The sequence below is a fragment of the Rhinopithecus roxellana genome, chromosome 4, assembly GCF_007565055.1.
Source record: "Rhinopithecus roxellana isolate Shanxi Qingling chromosome 4, ASM756505v1, whole genome shotgun sequence".
NCBI classification, from domain to species: Eukaryota; Metazoa; Chordata; class Mammalia; order Primates; family Cercopithecidae; genus Rhinopithecus; species Rhinopithecus roxellana.
Genome location: NC_044552.1, coordinates 12,019,334 through 12,037,594, shown reverse-complemented (window position 1 = coordinate 12,037,594; position 18,261 = coordinate 12,019,334). Strand labels below are relative to the sequence as shown.

Genomic DNA, 18,261 nt, shown 5'->3' with positions numbered 1-18,261 from the left:
TTTTTTTGAGATGGAGTCTCGCTCTGTCGCCAGGCTGGAGTGAAGTAGCATGATCTCAGCTCACTGCAACCTCTGCCTCCAGGGATCAAGCGATTCTCCTGCCTCAGCCTCCCAAGTAGCTGGGACTACAGGCGTGTACCACCACGTCCAGCTAATTTTTTGCATTTTTAGTAAAGACGGGGTTTCACCGAGTTAGCCAGGAAGGTCTCAATCTCCTGACCTCGTGATCTGCCCGCCTTGGGCTCCCAAAGTGCTGGGATTACAGGCATGAGCCACTGTGTCCGGCTGATATTCATTCTTTCTAGAAAGTTTGCACTTCTTATCTGGAGAGTCTGAAACAGAAGTCCCAAATTCTCTTTAGGAGTGAAAGGAAAACAAGGCTATAAAATGAGAATAGTTCAATAAACTGAAAGTAATCTCTGGGATGGTTCCCAAACGTGCACGAAAAGGAACCCAGCGTCATCATCTCCCAAGAGGCTGGAAGGCAGCACAAAGACAAGGAGCTCACCATGGCCAGAGCCCCTCTCAATAGTGCCGAGTGCTTGCTGATTTATTACCTCTGGTCTCTGGACTGGAGTGAAGGAAACTGGAATGTCATACCTTCATTCACAACACTGTCTCATGGAATTATTTTTTCCGGATTCCTTGGGAAGTTAAAGTATTTGAGAAGAATATCAGGAACTGTTGTTTCAGCCTGTTTTATGAGTAGATAATTGCCTTCCAACTCCATTATTTCAGGAAATGATGTGTGCGGCATTGTTCCTAGATGAGGGGAGCAATGTGTTTTAGCAAGACCCATACATGCATATGAAAACAAAACAAAACAAAAGGCATGCAGTCTAAGTCACTTCACTGAACTCAGACTTTTAAAATCTGGTCTCTAGATAAGAGGCTGGCCCCAGACAACCTACCCACATACCAGTAACATTCTTTTGAAAGGGTGTAAGCAAAATTTGTTTTAAGAAGTGAGAAATTTTTACCAAAATTACTAAATGTGGTAATAAATAACTTCGACAAATTAAGTGCTATCAAAATGGGTTCAGCAGAGCCCTATTTGAAAGGCTAAATTTTTCTCTAATTTGGGTCTGAGTCAAAGACCAGCATGGGAACTAGAAGTAAAACACATTTCATTCTGAGAAATACCTTTGATTCCATGGAATATATTAGCTGATCTTCCTGAAATGTGACATCATTTGTGGCACCAGCTGTATGGGTGTGCCATCTAAGGATTTACTAAACTAGTATTTCTTTGGTTTAATATGTATTTTAAGACCACAGAAAAAAGTCTAATCCAACTAAGTGGTCCAGGGGGAACTGTTATGGACTTCGTTCTAAGAAGCTTAAATTTCTTATGATCATGACCTGTCGACCTTTTAATGGATGGATTACACAGAGCAAATTCCCAAATGGACATCTAGAATTGATAATGATAATAACTGTTATAAAGGAATCATTAAATATAGCACCTGTGAGGTTCTATTTTACATATATTAACTCATTTAATTCTCAAACTTATGAGGTTAAGTATTGGTCCTTTTACCATTCCTGTTTTACAGATGGGGAAACTGAGGCACAGATATTGAGGTTTGAGATGCCTATTAGGCATCTCAGTGCAGATATTAATCAGGCAGTCAAATATGTGACGCAAAAAAACAGGGCTGCAGATACAAATTGGGGAGTTTATAGTTAACATCCTAAGACTGGCTGCAAGGAAGTATCTGCAGGGAAGAGATAGTTGGAGGTCTGGCCTTGAGGCATATCAATAATTAGAGGTTGGAAAGAGGAGGAACACCCAGAGAGGCAGAAAGCAAACCAGGAATAGCTGGTCATCAAAAAGCCAAGTGAAGAAAGTGTTTCTAGGAGGGAGTAATCAATTGTACCTACTGCTGTGGAAAAATAGTGTGAAAACTCAGGACCATTGGATTTGGCCCAATGGAGGTGGCTGGTGGTTTCAGGGGAGGAGCGGTACTGAAAGCCAGGCTGGCAAGGGTTCAAGGGAGAATACAGAATGAGGTAAGTGGACACAGCAGCAAACACTGGCAGCTCTTTCCAGGTATTTTGCTATAAACGTGAGCAGATAAATGGAGCAGTAGCTAAAGGGAAAATGGGGAGCATAGGGAAGGCTTCTTGGGGTTAGGTGGCAGTTATAATGCATTTATAATATGCTGAATTAACGATTTTGCATAATCTAAATTTTCTTCGTCTTCTGAAAAAATAAAATTAGTTTGATAATTAATGTTCAAAACATGCATTTTTGTTCTGCATACATTTAATCCATGTTGTTTTGTTTTGCAAGAAGCAGGATAGGTTACAAATGGTTGTCTACACTTGGTTCAGCCAGTCAGTCAGCCTCAGCAATGAGTGTTCCAGATTACTTTTCAGTTGCTATAGCCTGCAATTTTGCTGTCCCTAATACTTACAGAGGGAACTTGCTCTTTTCTTCATGAAAACTTGGTCTAGATGCTCCTAGGTGGGCAATGGAGGGGAAATGTCCACATGGAGAACAGTAACTACACCTCATGGGACAACATCCACCTTCTCCTTTGAGACTGCTCCCTGCCATCACCACTATCCAATACATTTGGTGTTGAGGGACAGCGCCTTGCTTAACTTCCTCTACATAGCCGAGATCATGTGAGAACATTTAAAAAAAGTTTCATGGAGAATTTGGGGGTTACAACGTGGAAATGGCCACACAATAAAATATAACTAGAGAATCTGGTTTACAAAGCATAACTCACTCATCTCTGGTTCAGGTGCTCCTACAAAGATGACCGTGTGACCTGTAGTCCACTTCCATGAGGCAGAGGTTATCTGTAACCCCTGCCCACTGCGGAGGGAGAGGGAGAAGAAAGAAAAGGGGCAGGGGGAGAAAGAGGGTGAGAGAGAGAGAGAGAGAGAGAGAGAGAGAGAGAGAGAGAGAGAGAGAGAGAGAGTAGGTTCTCACACCCACCTAGTCCTCTTTAAGAATGCATCACTTTCTCAGGTGATTAACATTAGTAAGGTCTATTCATTTCAGGACTTAAGTATAGAATTATTCTGTGGCCTTAATTAGATACCTACATAAGATTTTAATACAATAAACCCAACATCCATACAAGGCGCGCGCGCACGCACACACACACATACACACCAGATACAGAAGAGAAGAGGGATTTTGTTATGCTCTCATGATTTCTGATACCTGGAATCTGGGACCTGGGATCTCCAAGTGGGAGCCTAATTCACTTCATAAGATACCTAGGTCTGTGAAAGCCAGGAGGAGCCAGTTGGAGCAAGAAGGAAGGGATGAAAATAAATCCTTGGGGACTGCTCTGCACTTTCACTAGTCATTAGTTCAGCCCTAGGGGAATCCTGTAGGCAGCAACCTCAGGGCCGACTTACCCCACAGAACATCCCGCAAGAAGGAAACCAAGAAGAAAATGTTACAGAGCTCGTTTAATGTGCACATGGAGATGCTTTTATCCAGTGATGCGTTTAGGGAACCAAACCATCAGTGTCACTAAGCGCTCTTAAAGTTGTGTGTGTGTCTAGTGGTGGTAGAAAGGGGTGCTTCTCATCTGCTTCTCCTTTCTGTCAAAAATCTTAGTAAAAACCTCAAAATGTCTTCAGCACCAGATAAAAGGGAAACTGTGAGACTTTTTCTGAAGGTGAGTTGAAGAACAAACTGCTTTGAGGTAGGAAGTAAACACAAAGGGAAGCAGGCCGGTGGGAGGCTGGGGCTGTGGCTGCAGAGTGAATGGTACTAAACAGCAGACGCCTCCTTCAGGGACCGGGAGCTAAGAGATTCTGCTCTGCTTTCCCACCTGGCAATATGATTTTCAGAGCTGCAGCCAAATGGGTACATCCCAGGTCCCACAAGTTAAGACTCTGAATACAGTTCTTTAAAAAAAAAAACAAACAAACATCAAATACAGTGGCTGATAATCCGCTTAGAGCATTACATATCACTACTGGCACTATGGTATTTTGAGGCATGATACCATCTTTGTGGGCCAGCTAAAAGCTAATCACCATGTACATCATTGTTTCTATTGCTAGATGCATTCCAAGTTCCAAACAAATGACTTAAGTGAGGTTTTGGGGGAAAATACTGCTAATTGGGGTAATTTTTTTTTCCAAAAAGGTAATATTTCAAGTTTCTACTTTTGCAGTATATAGCTTATTTTAAAAGCTTACAAGCCTTTCCAGAGAGAAATAGCAAATTTTATAAACCAGGTGATGACAGACTATTGAGGAGCCTGAAGTTTTGATTAAAAACAATGAAACACATTCATCTAGTCTTTATGCATTCGTCATATTCAATTATTGTAAAACATAAATGTAATGTAAATAGCAAGGATAACTCAAGTTTTCCTTCATCAAACTAATACCTGGTGAGCCTTGTAACACAGCAAGAACCTCCTTTCCTTCTGTTTACTTCAATAGTGTTTGGGGAATTGGTTGCATGGAGAAGTTCTCTAGTGGTGGTTTCTGAGATTTTGGTGCACCCATCACCTGAGCAGTGTACACTGTACCCAGTGTGTAGTCTTTTATCTCTCACTCCTTTACATCCTTCCTCCCGAGTCCCCAAAATCCATTAAATCATTCTTATGCCTTTGCATCCTCATAGCTTAGCCCCCACAAACTTCCCTTTTTAATATGTGGTCAGCACATGTCCTATGAAAGGGATATAAAACACCATAACAGCATAAAACACATTCTTTGTCCTTGAATAATTTAGTCTTCTGGGAAAGGAAATGGGAAATCCTTAAATAGAGGTAGCTGCTTAGTAAAGCCTGATGTGTTTTCACACTGATTATAAAAAGCAAAATACTTGCCTAAAAGACAAAGACCATTTAATAACTTTCTTGATTTCCTACTTATAGTAATGGTGTTCTCAAAAGCAAAAATTCAGTCACTTTGGGCTAAGAATTACTATTTTACATAAAAAAGAAATAGAGATTATCTAAATCTGAAGCCATGCCAGTAATTGTCATAAAGTAACATAAACAGTCCATAGACATATCTATATATGGATGTTAAAAATTCCCATAATCTTAAATTCCAAACCAAGATCTTCATCTCTATCCCTGCCCTGTCTAGACTAGGAATTGCTATTTTCAGCTACATTCTAAAAAAATCCTTATGCAGGCTAATAATTTCCTCGATCTATCAGTCATACATCTGAGTCCACAGAGTAACCTTCCTGTAACACTTCCATCGTGTCACTTACGCTAAGAGTTACTTACCTACAGGATAAGCACAAATTATTAAAGTTGGAAATGAGGTGAAAACCATCTATGTAATGTGTTTAAAGTCTCTGTACAAATTTAGTGATGGACGCATGACCAAAATGCAAGTCTTCTCTCAACCCAGTGAACTTTCCAATTTCCACTGATCCACTACTGCTTCAACATCAAAGAAGTCTATGGATCATTGTCTAAACTTCCCAAAAGTATGTCCACCTATGTTTTTGATAAACAAGGGCAGAAACCAAGCTTCAGCCAGCTTCTTAGTCCTAGTTCCTGGAACACAGGTGCTTGCTGAACTAAACAGAGCTGGAAAGATTCTGCCATCCTTTTCATAATGCAAATCCTATTGCATTCAAGTTTTATCTTTATTACAAATGATTCCCTGATCACAACTCACAGTTTCTACTTGGGACTCTTATTTTAGTCATACACGGCCTGCTCAGCATATCACAGTCTTTGGTGTGGTATTACATAATGTTACAGTCTTGGTTTTCTACTTTATTATTACATGTGCACAACTCAATTATAAATTCCTTTATGATAGAGTGCTATTTCTCTGACTTTTCTGCCTTTTGGAATACAATCCTGACAGAGAACAATGCTCGTATGTTTATTAAATCCTACTCTGGCTTCCATGCTAGGTGGAGAAAAAAATACTGACAACAGCTCTTAAATTTCCATTTTCGACCAACTGCTGTATTTTTGTGCCTGTAAACATTAATTTAAAAATTACAACTGCCTTAATTTGGAGGAATGAACCAAGAGTTTTTTTCTCTTTTCTCTTTTTTTTCTTTTTTTGGAGATGGAGTCTCGCTCTGTCACCCAGCCTGGAGTGTAGTGGCATGATCTCAGTTCATTGCAACCTCCACCTCCTGGGTTCAAGCAATTCTCCTGCCTCAGCCTCCCAAGTAGTTGGGACTACAGGTGTGCGCCACCATACCCAGCTAACTTTTTTTTTGTATTTTTAATAGAGACAGGGTTTCGCCACGTTGGCCAGGCTGGAACTCCTGACCTCAAGTGACCCACCTGCCTCGGCCTCCCAAACCACTGGGACTACAGGTGTGAGCCACAGCGCCCAGCCAACTTTTCCAAAACCCATATGAAAACATTATTAGGAATGTTCCGTTTCTTAATTTAATTTTGGTTATACAAGGTGTTAACTTACTGATTTGTGTACCATTCTATACTTCAACATAGCCCAAATATAAAGGGATTTTTCACTGTACTTTTATTGCTAATAAAACCGCACATCACTTACATAATGAAAGAATCTGTATGTTTATGACATGAAGAAAGCGAGAAAAAAACACAATTCTCCTAAAAATACAGCACTCCTAAAAAAATATAGCACTCATAACCATCACGGAACACATAGGTTTTTCCTACATTTCGGTATTTTTATTCAGCTATATAACTTACATTTATTATCTCCTACATATCTTTGTCCACAGATGGCATGCGCCCATCCACATAAAACTGTTCAGAGGGGGGAAAACGTGTTATCACAGTGACACCTGCTGGTGTTCAGTTATAAATTTTATATTCTAACTGAAGGACAGATTTTTTGGTGTCAAAATTTTTCTTAATAAAATTTAATATTAATGTTTTCCACTTAAATAACTTGTATAATTGTTACAAACAAATCTATGTAATACACAACTGACCACCTAAGATTTTTATTTTGTGACAATTATCTTACTGTAATTTTATTAACCATTTTCTTTAAAAAGACACTTTCCCAATAAAGCAGCTTAAGTATTCAGATGACATGAAGTTTTTAAAAAAGTGGTTTTCTTTTCAAATTCTCTACAAATTCTATTTTAAGGGAAACTATTATATTAAATCAACATTTACAGAATATTTTCTCTGGTAATGCTAGCAATATAAACAATTTCACAAAAGTCAAAAATCAGGTCTATGTAGAGAAAATTTTAAGCACAACACAGATAAACTCATACATTGACTTCTATTATGGTAAAACTTCACACTCATAAATGGTGATAATATTTGCAATGGAGGCTAACTTTTAATGCCTGCCAGGTCTCAACCAAACTTTTCTTCTTTAAAGTTAAAAGGGGAGAACAGGTTGGGCGCAGTAGCTCACGCCTGTAATCCCAGCACTTTGGGAGGCCGAGGCAGGCGAATCACGAGGTCAGGAGATCAAGACCATCCTGGCTAACACGGTGAAACCCTTTCTCCACTAAAAAAACAAAAAAATTAGCCAGGCGTGGTGGCAGGTGCCTGTAGTCCCAGCTACTTGGGAGGCTGAGGCAGGAGAATGGTGTGAACCCTGGAGGTGGAGCTTGCAGTGAGCTGAGATCGCGCCACTGCACTCCAGCCCAGGTGACAGAGCGAGACTTCGTCTCAAAAAAAAAAAAAAAAAAAAAAAAAAAAAGTTTAAACGGGAAAACAATTGCTCCAAGGAATGCTAGAACGCACATATCCTCATTCATTTCCAATTTTAAAAAAAACACAGTACTGACCACATGGCTGCAGAGTGGACCTGCTGGCCACAGGGGACTGATGACAGGGCTGGATCTTGTGCACACACTCTCTTCTCTCTTGCTATCAGTAAATGCTGCACCACTTGAGCCTGGTGTTGTCTGCTCTAAATGTCCTTGAATCAAGCACTGGCCTCTTCCCAGGGTGGCACTTATCTATCTTAATCTTACCTACATTCATGTTACATTCTTTCTTTTTTCCTATTTTTGTGTAGAGACAAAGTCTCACCATGTTGCCCAGTCTGGTCTTGAATTCCTGGCCTCGTGATCCTCCTGCCCCAGCCTCCCAAAGTGCCGGGATTACAGGTGTGAGCCACTATGCTTGGCTTTTTTAAACTGATAAATAATTGTATATATTTATTAGGTACAATGTGATGGGTTGATACATGCATACATTATAGAATGATCCAATCAGGCTAATTAACATATCCATCATCTCATGTTATATTCTATGCTATGGCAAAGCCTGACCACACAGCGAATGGAGAAATAATAGTAAATACCTCTAATGATTCAAAATATTTCAGAGCAGAATTTCACATATTGACTTATTGTTTGTAGTACATGAGACTATCATTTTAGAAAGCGATGTTAATTTTAAAGAAAAATTTTTGGATCCATCTGTACTATGGATTTTCATATCACTTACGGAATTTTTAAAAAACCATGAAAGTATTATTTACTCTATCTGATGTGTTGTTGCTAGCTCAACATCAGGTGGGCAAAACACTATATTCCTTGTATTTCTGCTCTGTTTTGCTCTCTCTTTAAAAGAATATAATGGGTATTTCTTGGTTATAATGATGAAATAAGATTAAACTACAGGCCGGGCGCGGTGGCTCAAGCCTGTAATCCCAGCACTTTGGGAGGCCGAGGCGGGTGGATCACGAGGTCAGGAGATCGAGACCACCCTGGCTAACATGGTGAAACCCCGTCTCTACTAAAAATACAAAAAAAAAAAACTAGCCAGGCGTGGTGGTGGGCGCCTGTAGTCCCAGCTACTCAGAGGCTGAGGCGGGAGAATGGTGTGAACCCGGGAGGCAGAGATTGCAGCCAGCCGAGATCGCGCCACTGCACTCCAGCCTGGGTGACACAGCGAGACTCCGTCTCAAAAAAAAAAAAAAAAAAAAAAAAGATTAAACTACATATAAGGCACTTAAAAAGTAGGCTCTATGCTGTGTTATACAAATATGAGTATTGTGTTTAACTTACCTTAAATTAATTTTGACTATTTCTTCAGAGATAATTTGAACCTTGAGTTTTTGTGAGGATCAAATGTTAATGTACTTACTAACTTACTGCTCTTTGATGTGTATCACATCTGAACATCCAAGTTTGTTTTCTCTTGCTTATAGAGCATAAATAGGAAAATACCAGAGGAAATGCTGTTTTGCTATTGTTGCCAGACCAGTCACAAGAAAGCATTATTTGTAGCAGTTAAGATTCAAAAGTGAGCAGAGGGCCGGGCACGGTGGTTCACGCCTATAATCCCAGCACTTTGGGAGGCTGAGGCAGGTGGATCACCTGAGGTCAGGTGTTTCAGACCAGCTTGGCCAACATGGCAAAATCACATCTCTACTAAAAATACAAAAATTAGCTGGGTGCTGTGGTAGGCACTTGTAATCCCAGCTACTTGGGAGGCTGAGGCAGGAGCTGAGGCTTGAACCCAGGAGGCAGAGGTTGCAGTGAGCCAAGGTTGCGCCATTGCACTCCAGCCTGGACAACAAGAGCGAAACTCCATCTCAAAAAAAAAAAAAAAGGCAGAATGAGGAAGAGCAGGCAGTAAGTGATATGACCGATTTCCATTCTCCATTCATTGTATGACCTTGATTATGAAATAATTATAAAACCTTTCTGAAAGACTAAGAACAAGCTACTAGAAAATATATCGTCTGTAATGGAAGCTTCAAATATTTTGACTGAATTAATGTTTAAAGTATTTTTCTGGTATTTTTCATCCTGAGAGATAGACTTACAGCCCCAAATGGGAAAAAGAAAAAAAAAAAAAAAGCCTCCAGGGTACAATTTCAAGAAAGGCAGACACTATACTAAATTCCAAAGCAATAAAACCCTCTACCTTTTCATTTGCAATGGCAACCAGAAAACTCACTACCTCTAGACACATGCACAGTAGAAAACTGTACAGACAGCACACGGAAATGTTCAGATAGAAAGTTTATGTATTATAAGAGCAAAGAAGAGAATTCCCTATGTATCTTGGAGGCATCTGTGACTCCTCCAGATTTTCATGGCACTTTGGGTTTAATAGCACAGATCAAGCCCCTTCTATCTACATGCCCATAATAGTAGCCTGAGACATTTTCACAAACCACAATAATGTCCTAAAGATTAAAAATTCCAAAATTGAGCATTCAGATAAGAGTTATACAGGTTTAGAACACTACTGAACTCTTCTTTGCCTTCATTAGCTCATAAACAGTAAAAGGTCAATCCAATAGAAGCAGTAGAGACAACCATGATTAGTTCATGGATAATAGGAAAAATCTAATATAAAAGATTCAGTATAATATTGAAAGAAAAGTCAAAAACTATCTTTTACACTAGAATATGGGCATGTTCTCTTTTGGAGAAATTTTAGTATAATAAAATCACCATATACTTGTCTAACATGCCATTTCTGTACAGGGAAATCTGTCTAGCCACTGAACACCAGTAATGCTAGAAAACAAATGTACACTTTATTATTCTTGGCTGAATTTAAGGCAAATTAGTGAAAACAACTGAAGGGCAGCTCAGGAGACAGGGACATTCTACAGGGTCACTGAGCTCTGGGTAACTGCCCTAAAGGCATCTCCATCCCTGCAGCCTAGGAAGGCCTCACTTGTTAGAAGCCATACCTGTGTGAGGAACAGGAATCAAAGTGAGGGACTTTCCCACCTGCCGTAACAAAATACCACAGGCTTGGTGGCTTACATAAAAATTAATTTTCTTACAGATGTGCTGGCAAGAAGTCAAAGGTCAAGGTCCTGAAAAATGTGGTTCCTATGAGGCCCCTCTTCCTGGCTTGCAGATGGCTGCCTTCCTGCTGGGATCTCAGGACTTTTCCTCTACGTGCAGAAAGAGAGCTCTGGGGTCTCACTTCCATGCCCTATGACCTCATTTAACCTTAATTACCTTCTTAAAGGCCATATTATCTCCAAATACAGTCACACTGGGGTTACAGCTTTACTCGATGAGTCCAGGGGAGACAAAATTCAGTCCATAACAGGGACTGAGCTGGATGAGCAGGAGGATTTGTAAAGCCTCAGAGGGTCCTGTCCTCAGGAAGTAAACTAGGAGAACACCTAAATTTACCCTTCTTCATTATTCAAGAAGAGATACAGAGGAAGAAAAATGTCTCCTTTGGGAATGCCTCATCACAGCCAACAGTCACAGGTGTGTAGGGCTGAAATCCACATTTTGTGAGTGTGCATACACGTAGGTGTGTGGGTGCAAAAGCTTAAGGAGTAGAAAAGGGAGAGGCAGGGAATCCAAGGTGAAAACTGATTTTGAAGTGGTCTGTGGTTTGTAGTGTTGCAAGAAACAAATTGATGCGATAGGAGAAAAAAAAAATCTTCTCTGTAGGACTATACTTGAAATTCTAAAAAAATCTCCCAAAAGAAAGTTCAGAGGAATGTGAACTTAAAATAAAAAATGACTGACCACATGAGGAAACTAGTCACCATAAACTTGTTTCAGCAAAATCAACAAGCAACAAATTCAGATCCACAAAAAATATTGAAATTACCACACACAGAATGTAAAATAAGTACTTTTAATATGTTTAAAGAAAAGAGAAAGAGGGAATAATGGAACTATCCCAGGCAACCCAGGAAAGTTTAAGAAAGAACCAAACAACTCTTCTGAAAATAAAAAAAATAATAACTATAATTAACAACTTAATAGATGGGTAAAATAGGTTAGAGATAGAGTGAAGACAGAATTAATGAAATAGATTTAAAGAAATTATCCAGAATTCAACACTGAGACAGAGAGATGGGAAATACGAAACAGGGATTAAGAGATACGGAGAGGACGGTGATATCATAAAACGGAAGTGTAATTTGATTTCCTGAAGGAGAGAATAGAGAGAATGAGGGAGACACAATATTCCAAGAGACAGTAGCTGAGAATTTTTCAGAATTTATGAAAAGTACCACTTCTCAGATTCAGGAATCTCAATGAATCCCAACAGGACAATGAAAAGAAATATGCAGCTAAACATACTGTAGTATGGCCACATTTGACTGTAGAACATTAAAGATAAAGATCTTAAATATGACTTGAGAAAGAAGGCAGATTAGCTACAAATACTGATCAGACTGGCAACTGTCATTTCAGAAGCAGCAATGGAAGCAAGAAAACAGTAGAATATTATTAAATACTGAGAAAACAGCTGTCAACCTATAATCGTATACCTAGCTAACTTTCAAGGATAATAAAATAGTAAACTTCTAGGTAAATCTACATAAACACTGACTGTACAAAATAACTACTTTTGTAGTTAAACGGAGATAGAACTAGAATTCTAGGCAACAATTTGTAAGTTGAAGAGATAAATCAGACTTTGTACAAAAATCTCTAATGTATAGGAAGAGAGTAAAGATGTTTACTTTAGATTCTGTTAACTATGCAAGTTAAATTTCCTACTAAGCACTTCATTAAAAGTTAATTTTTACATATAAATAAAATACATATCAAAAGTGATTTGGAAACTGGGAAATGTTTAACTTTGAAAGTAGAAGAAAAGTAGATGGAAAAACAAAACAAAAACTCAAGCTGAAAGAAAGCAAGAAACAGAAAAGGTGGGACAAAAAGCACAAAATAAGATATAAATAAATATTAATATATCAGTAATTCTGACAAATGTAAATGGATTGAACTTCTTAGCTGACAAATGATCAGAAAGAAAGAAAAACATCCACTCACACGTTTTTTTGTTTTTTAAGAAAGAGTCTCGCTCTGTCACCCAGGCTGGGGTGCAGTGGTGCAATCTCCGCTCACTGCAACCTCTGCCTCCTGGGCTCAAGCGATTCTCTGCCTCAGCCTCTCGAGTAGCTGGGACTACAGGTGCACGCCACCATGCCCAGCTAATTTTTGTATTTTTAGTAGAGATGGGATTTCACCATGTCAGCCAGGATGGTCTCGATCTCCTGACCTCATGATCTGCCCACCTCGCCCTCCCAAAGTGCTGGGACTACGGGCATGAGCTACCACCCTGGCCCCAGTCACACAGTTTTTAAGGGGCATATCTAAAACATAACAGCAAGGTTTAACAGAAGGATAAAAAAAAAAGATATATCGTATAAATCTAGCTAGCTGGCATAATCTATATAAATATATATATTTTACGTATTTTTATGTATATATTTATAATTATTTATAACAGGACTTCAAAATATATAAAAATATAAAACAAAAATTGACTGAATTATAGGGAGAAATTGGTAAGTTCACTAGAATAGAAAATTTCAACACATCTCAGAGTCTGAGATCAAGCAGAAGACAAAAGAATAGTAAAATGGAAAAAAACTGAACTACATAATTAACAACTTTGGTCTAATGGACATCCAACAACTAAAAAACAAGCATACTTTTCAAGCAATCATGAAACATTTGCAAAAACAAGTTATAATCTAGGTCATAAAGCAAATCTCAACAAATATTAACAGATCAGTCTTACATGTACCTATTTTCTGTCCACAATTCAAATTCAATTAAAACAGAAATCAATAAACATAAAATTTAAAAATATACATGCTAGGAAATGGGAAAAAAAGCCTCATACATATGTTAGTCCAGAAAGAAATCATAATTAAAACTTAAAAATACATAGAACTTACATCTTTCTATGGTGCTTTAAAATTATAGAACATTATTTCATTTGATCATTACAGTAATCCGATGAGCTACGTAGAACCCATAGTATCTCTGCTCAACAGCATAAACACAGCAGAAATGTTACAAACTGGCTGGGCACAGTGGCTCATGCCTGTAATCTCAGCACTTTGGGAGGCTGAGGTGGGCAGATCACTTGAGGTTAAGAGTTCAAGACCAGCCTGGCTAACATGGTGAAACCCCTTCTCTACTAAAAATACAAAAATTAGCTGGGCATGGTGGTACATGCCTGTAATATCAGCTACTCAGGAGGTTGAGGAACAAGAATTGTTTGAACCCAGGAGGCAAAGTTTGCAGTGACCCGAGATCACGCCACTGCACTCCAGCCTGGGTGACACAGTGGGACTCTGCCTCCAAAAAAAAAAAAAAGGGGGGTAAAGAAATGTTACAAATTATGCAGTTATTAAAATTATTTTTTACATGTAAATAAAATACATATTAAAAGTGATTTGGCAACTGGGAAACAGAAGCAAAAGTGTTCACCACTAAAAATATCAAAAGGAAGGTAAATAAACCAACTCTTATAGAAGCTATGCTGAATAGTTAAAAATGTTACAAGGAAACAATTGAGTATCTTAATGTCTAAAGCTCAAAAAGCCCATGAATTCATTTTGGTTTAGGAAGTCCCTTAGGTATTTATGGAATATATACAAACTTATAAGGTAAAGTATTATTCACATGAGATGAACACAAACTATCAGAAATCTTTGCTATACAAGTTGGGTAGCCACAGTTAAGAATATATTCCCCTCACACATACAATCTTAATTTCTTGGTTACAGCATTCGTTCAATGATGTGTTGGCAATTAATTGCATTCCAAAAAGTGTCTACAGTACAAAGGGAATTTTCATTTAAGGCTCCCCTCCCCTTTTATGTGTAGGATATTTTTGGAAGTATTTTTTTTTCCGTCCACTGAAAGAGAATTAAGAAAATTCCAACATGCCTTGGTGTCAGCAAGTGCGCTTTTTAGTCCAGGTACCAGCAAATGATTGATGAGCCTGTCAAGCCTACAGTAGCGGATAGAGAAAGTTGGCAGAAGTTCAGTGTTACTGAAAAAAAATCTCAAATACTTATTTCATCTCCTCTATTAAGTTTAATCACATTTTCAACATGCAGCCAAGAATGAAGCTTTGACAGTAAGCCATACATTTACACAGGCAGGCATTGTCAATTTTCTGCAGTCGCCACACTGAGATAACACAAGAGAGCTGGATATTTTCTTTCGTGTGCCTTTCTTTACTAAAGAGCAATAAAAAATATGTGAAAGATTTATCCATACCTCAAATTCGTTTACCATAAATCTCTTGAAATTATTGCATTTACTTTTGCTTGGTTTATGGCAAATAAAAAATCAACTTAGTTCTTCAGTTAGATTTTTTTTTTTTTTTTTTTTGAGACAGAGTCTCACTCTGTCACCCAAGCTGGAGTATAGCGGTGCCATCTCAGCTCACTGCAACCTCCGCCTCCCAAGTTCTGGTGATTCTCGTGCCTCAGCCTCCTGAGTAGCTGGGATTACAGGCGCACACCACCACACCGGGCTAATTTTTGTATTTTTAGTAGAGACGGGGTTTCACCATGTTGGCCAGGCTGGGCTTGAACTCCTGGTCCTCAAATGATCCGCCTCCCTCGGCCTCCCAAAGTGTTGAGATTACAGGTGTGAGCCACTGCACCCAGCCTCAAATTAGACTGTTAAATGCAGGTTTTTAAAGATCACAGTGATGACAGAACTGGTCCATGTTTCATCATAATATACCTGCTTATGAGAACAGACATTAGCACTAAAAAGGATTTACATTTAACATGGACCATTTGCCATGTGGGCAAACACTTCTGGTTCATTCAAAGCCAGGAACTTTACATGGTTCCAGAGGGACTCCCTGGCAGATTTTGTTGATTACTCCACTAAACAGTCGAAACACGTATAGATATTTTTTATCTTATAAAGCTTACCCACAGCAAAACAGACACAAAAATGAGGTAAATACTATGGGCAAGATTATAGTTCTTGGAAAAACTAAATGTCAAAATATATTTTTGGTAAGCTGTTCTTACTAAGCATGATTTAAAAGCTGAAAATAGTTAAGTGTTGGAAGGCCACAAAACTTATAACATGTGTCTTCTCATCCACGGAAGCCCGTGGCATTACGCTGCACTGTAAAATGAGCAACCCTTCCCAAAAGGCAGTTCAAATACCAACATGGTCATCTTTGCTGCAGTAGAGACAATGTTTTCACTCTCACCTCTCTGAAATGTGATGTCTGCTCCAAGGACAGTTGGGTTTTTTTTTTTTTTTTTTTTTTGGTCTACATTACTCATGCAGTAACACTTTGTACGTTCTTCCAACAGCCAAGGAGGCCATGACAGCTAGCTTCTATACCTGCCCATTAAGCCACAACAATAAACAATTATTAACCCTATATAGAAATGAATTAAATGATCTTTTTAAGAAGTCTATACCTACAGTTCTCCGAGCTAATCAATGGAAAAGATGATCAATTCTGACTAACAAAGAGTACATTTATTCCATTGTCCTTCCTACTCCTCTTCATTCAAATAATCATATAGGCACTTAAAGCTGGAAAGATGTAGCACCTTTCTTTAAACATCCAATCAGAATGCCAGTAGAAGCTTCCTTCTTCTGATACAAGAGTGCCACTGAATATATTGCTAAGCTTGAAGCAGAGGCTAAATGGTTTGGTGGGAATATTTTTCAGGAGAGAGGTGAACATATTCACATTAGTTTGTGATTGTTATGGTTCAAGTTCCTAAAAAGTTGAAAATTTTGCTAGGTCCTTCTCCATCTCAGCATATTGTTCTTTAAGCCTCTCCATGGCTTTTCTGTGCTCTTCATCCACTTCAGCCCTTTTGTTGGGTTGCTCCTTCATGAAGTCGTCCCATTGGAGCGTATGCTGTTTCTCACTAGCTACTAAGTGGTCACTATGAATCTGAGAAAAGAAAATTAGAAAGTCACATGACATTTTCCAGACAATAATTTCATAAAGTTATCTCTTGATATTTGGTTACCGTAACAATCAGCTGGGAAGTCACAAGGAAAAAGTTGTGTTATAATATCCAAAAAAAGATGACACATTAGAAACATCTAAGGCTTCTCTCATTAAAATAAAACATGGATATTCTCATTTCTTTTTTTTTTTTTTTGAGACGGAGTCTCGCTCTGTCGCCCAGGCTGGAGTGCAGTGGCGCGATCTCAGCTCACTGCAAGCTCCGCCTTCCCGGTTCACACCATTCTCCTGCCTCAGCCTCTCGAGTAGCTGGGACTACAGGCGCCCGCCACCACGCCCGGCTAATTTTTTGTATTTTTAGTAGAGACGGGGTTTCACCATGGTCTTGATCTCCTCACCCTGCGATCCGCCCGCCTCGGCCTCCCAAAGTGCTGGAATTACAGGCGTGAGCCACCGCGCCCGGCCTTCTTAAATTTTAAATGCGGGCTGGGCACAGTGGCTCACGCCTGTAATCCCAGCATTCTAGGAGGCCAAGGCGGGTGGATCACCTGAGGTCAGGAGTTTGAGACCAGCCTAGCCAACATGGCAAAACTTTGTCTCTACTAAAAATACAAAAAATTAGCCGGGTGTGGTGGCACATGGCTGTAGTCCCAGCTACCTGGGAGGCTGAGGCATAAGAATCACTTGAACCCAGAAGGCAGAGGTTGCAGTGAGCTGAGATGGCACCACTGCACTCTAGCCTGGGTGACAGAGTGAGACTCCGTCTCAAAAAAAAAAGAAAAAAAAATTTTTTTAAAGCGTCTAGTATAAAATGATGAAATCAAACACAATCCAAGTATTTTTTCATATTTCTATTTCTCCTCAAATACCATTTCACTGCAGATATTTTAAAACCAATTTTAAAAATTACATGCTAAAAGAATCATTGCTATAAGAAGTCAAAGTGTCTGTCTTACATAAAATATTTTTAAGTGCATTAAAAAGAATCATAAATTATTAGTCACTAGAGGAGAACTCGAGAAATCTCTTCTGGGCCGGGCACAATGGCTTGCGCCTGTAATTCCAGTACTTTGGGAAGCTGAGGCGGGCAGATCACCTGAGGTCAGGAGTTCAAGACCAGCCTGGCCAACATGGCAGAACCCTGTCTCTACTAAAAATATAAAAATCAGCCGGTGTGGTGGCATGCACCTGTGATCCCGGGGCCTGTGATCCCAGCTACTCGGGAAACTGAGGCAGGAGAACTGCTTAAACCCAGGAGACAGAGGTTGCAGTGAGATGAGATCACGCCATTGCACTCCAGCCTGAGTGACAGAATGAGACTCCATCTCAAAAAAAAAAAAAGAAAGAAAGAAATCTCCTCTGGGTCAGTTCTAGTCCTTAAAGCAAATCAACATCTCAAACATCTAGGTCAAATGTCTCAGTTCTTGAGATGTTCCTTAATACTGCTATATAAGGATGAAAGGTTTTTTCTTTTTCTTTCTAGCACCACAGTAATACAGATAAAATGCTGTATAAATAAAAAAGGTATAAATTTAGTTTTCTCCTTCCCTCCAAAGTATAATTTCAATTATTAACTTTGAATACGTACAACAAAAATCTAAATACAGAGTATGAAAAAATAACTTTACATCCCTATTTCAATTATTCTACATGTATGTCATTA

The 18,261-nt window shown here is 39.0% G+C and overlaps 1 protein-coding gene across 2 annotated transcripts in view; it reads right to left on the bottom strand.

Moving 5' to 3' along the window:
- Nucleotides 1-14,294: 14,294 nt before the first annotated feature.
- Nucleotides 14,295-18,261, bottom strand: part of BLOC1S5 (biogenesis of lysosomal organelles complex 1 subunit 5) — a 55,407-nt gene continuing 51,440 nt past the window's right edge. The window contains exons 5-6 of one of the 2 annotated variants that reach the window (XR_004056684.1): nt 15,876-16,580; nt 14,295-14,642 (exon numbers count right to left, since the gene is read on the bottom strand). Coding sequence is in view for 1 of the 2 variants with exons in the window: in XM_010381695.2 (XP_010379997.1) it covers nt 16,401-16,580 (180 nt within the window). In the remaining variant the exon portion in view is untranslated. Of the gene's footprint in view, nt 16,581-18,261 lie in introns of both variants that reach the window. The other variant, XM_010381695.2, reaches the window with a different exon arrangement.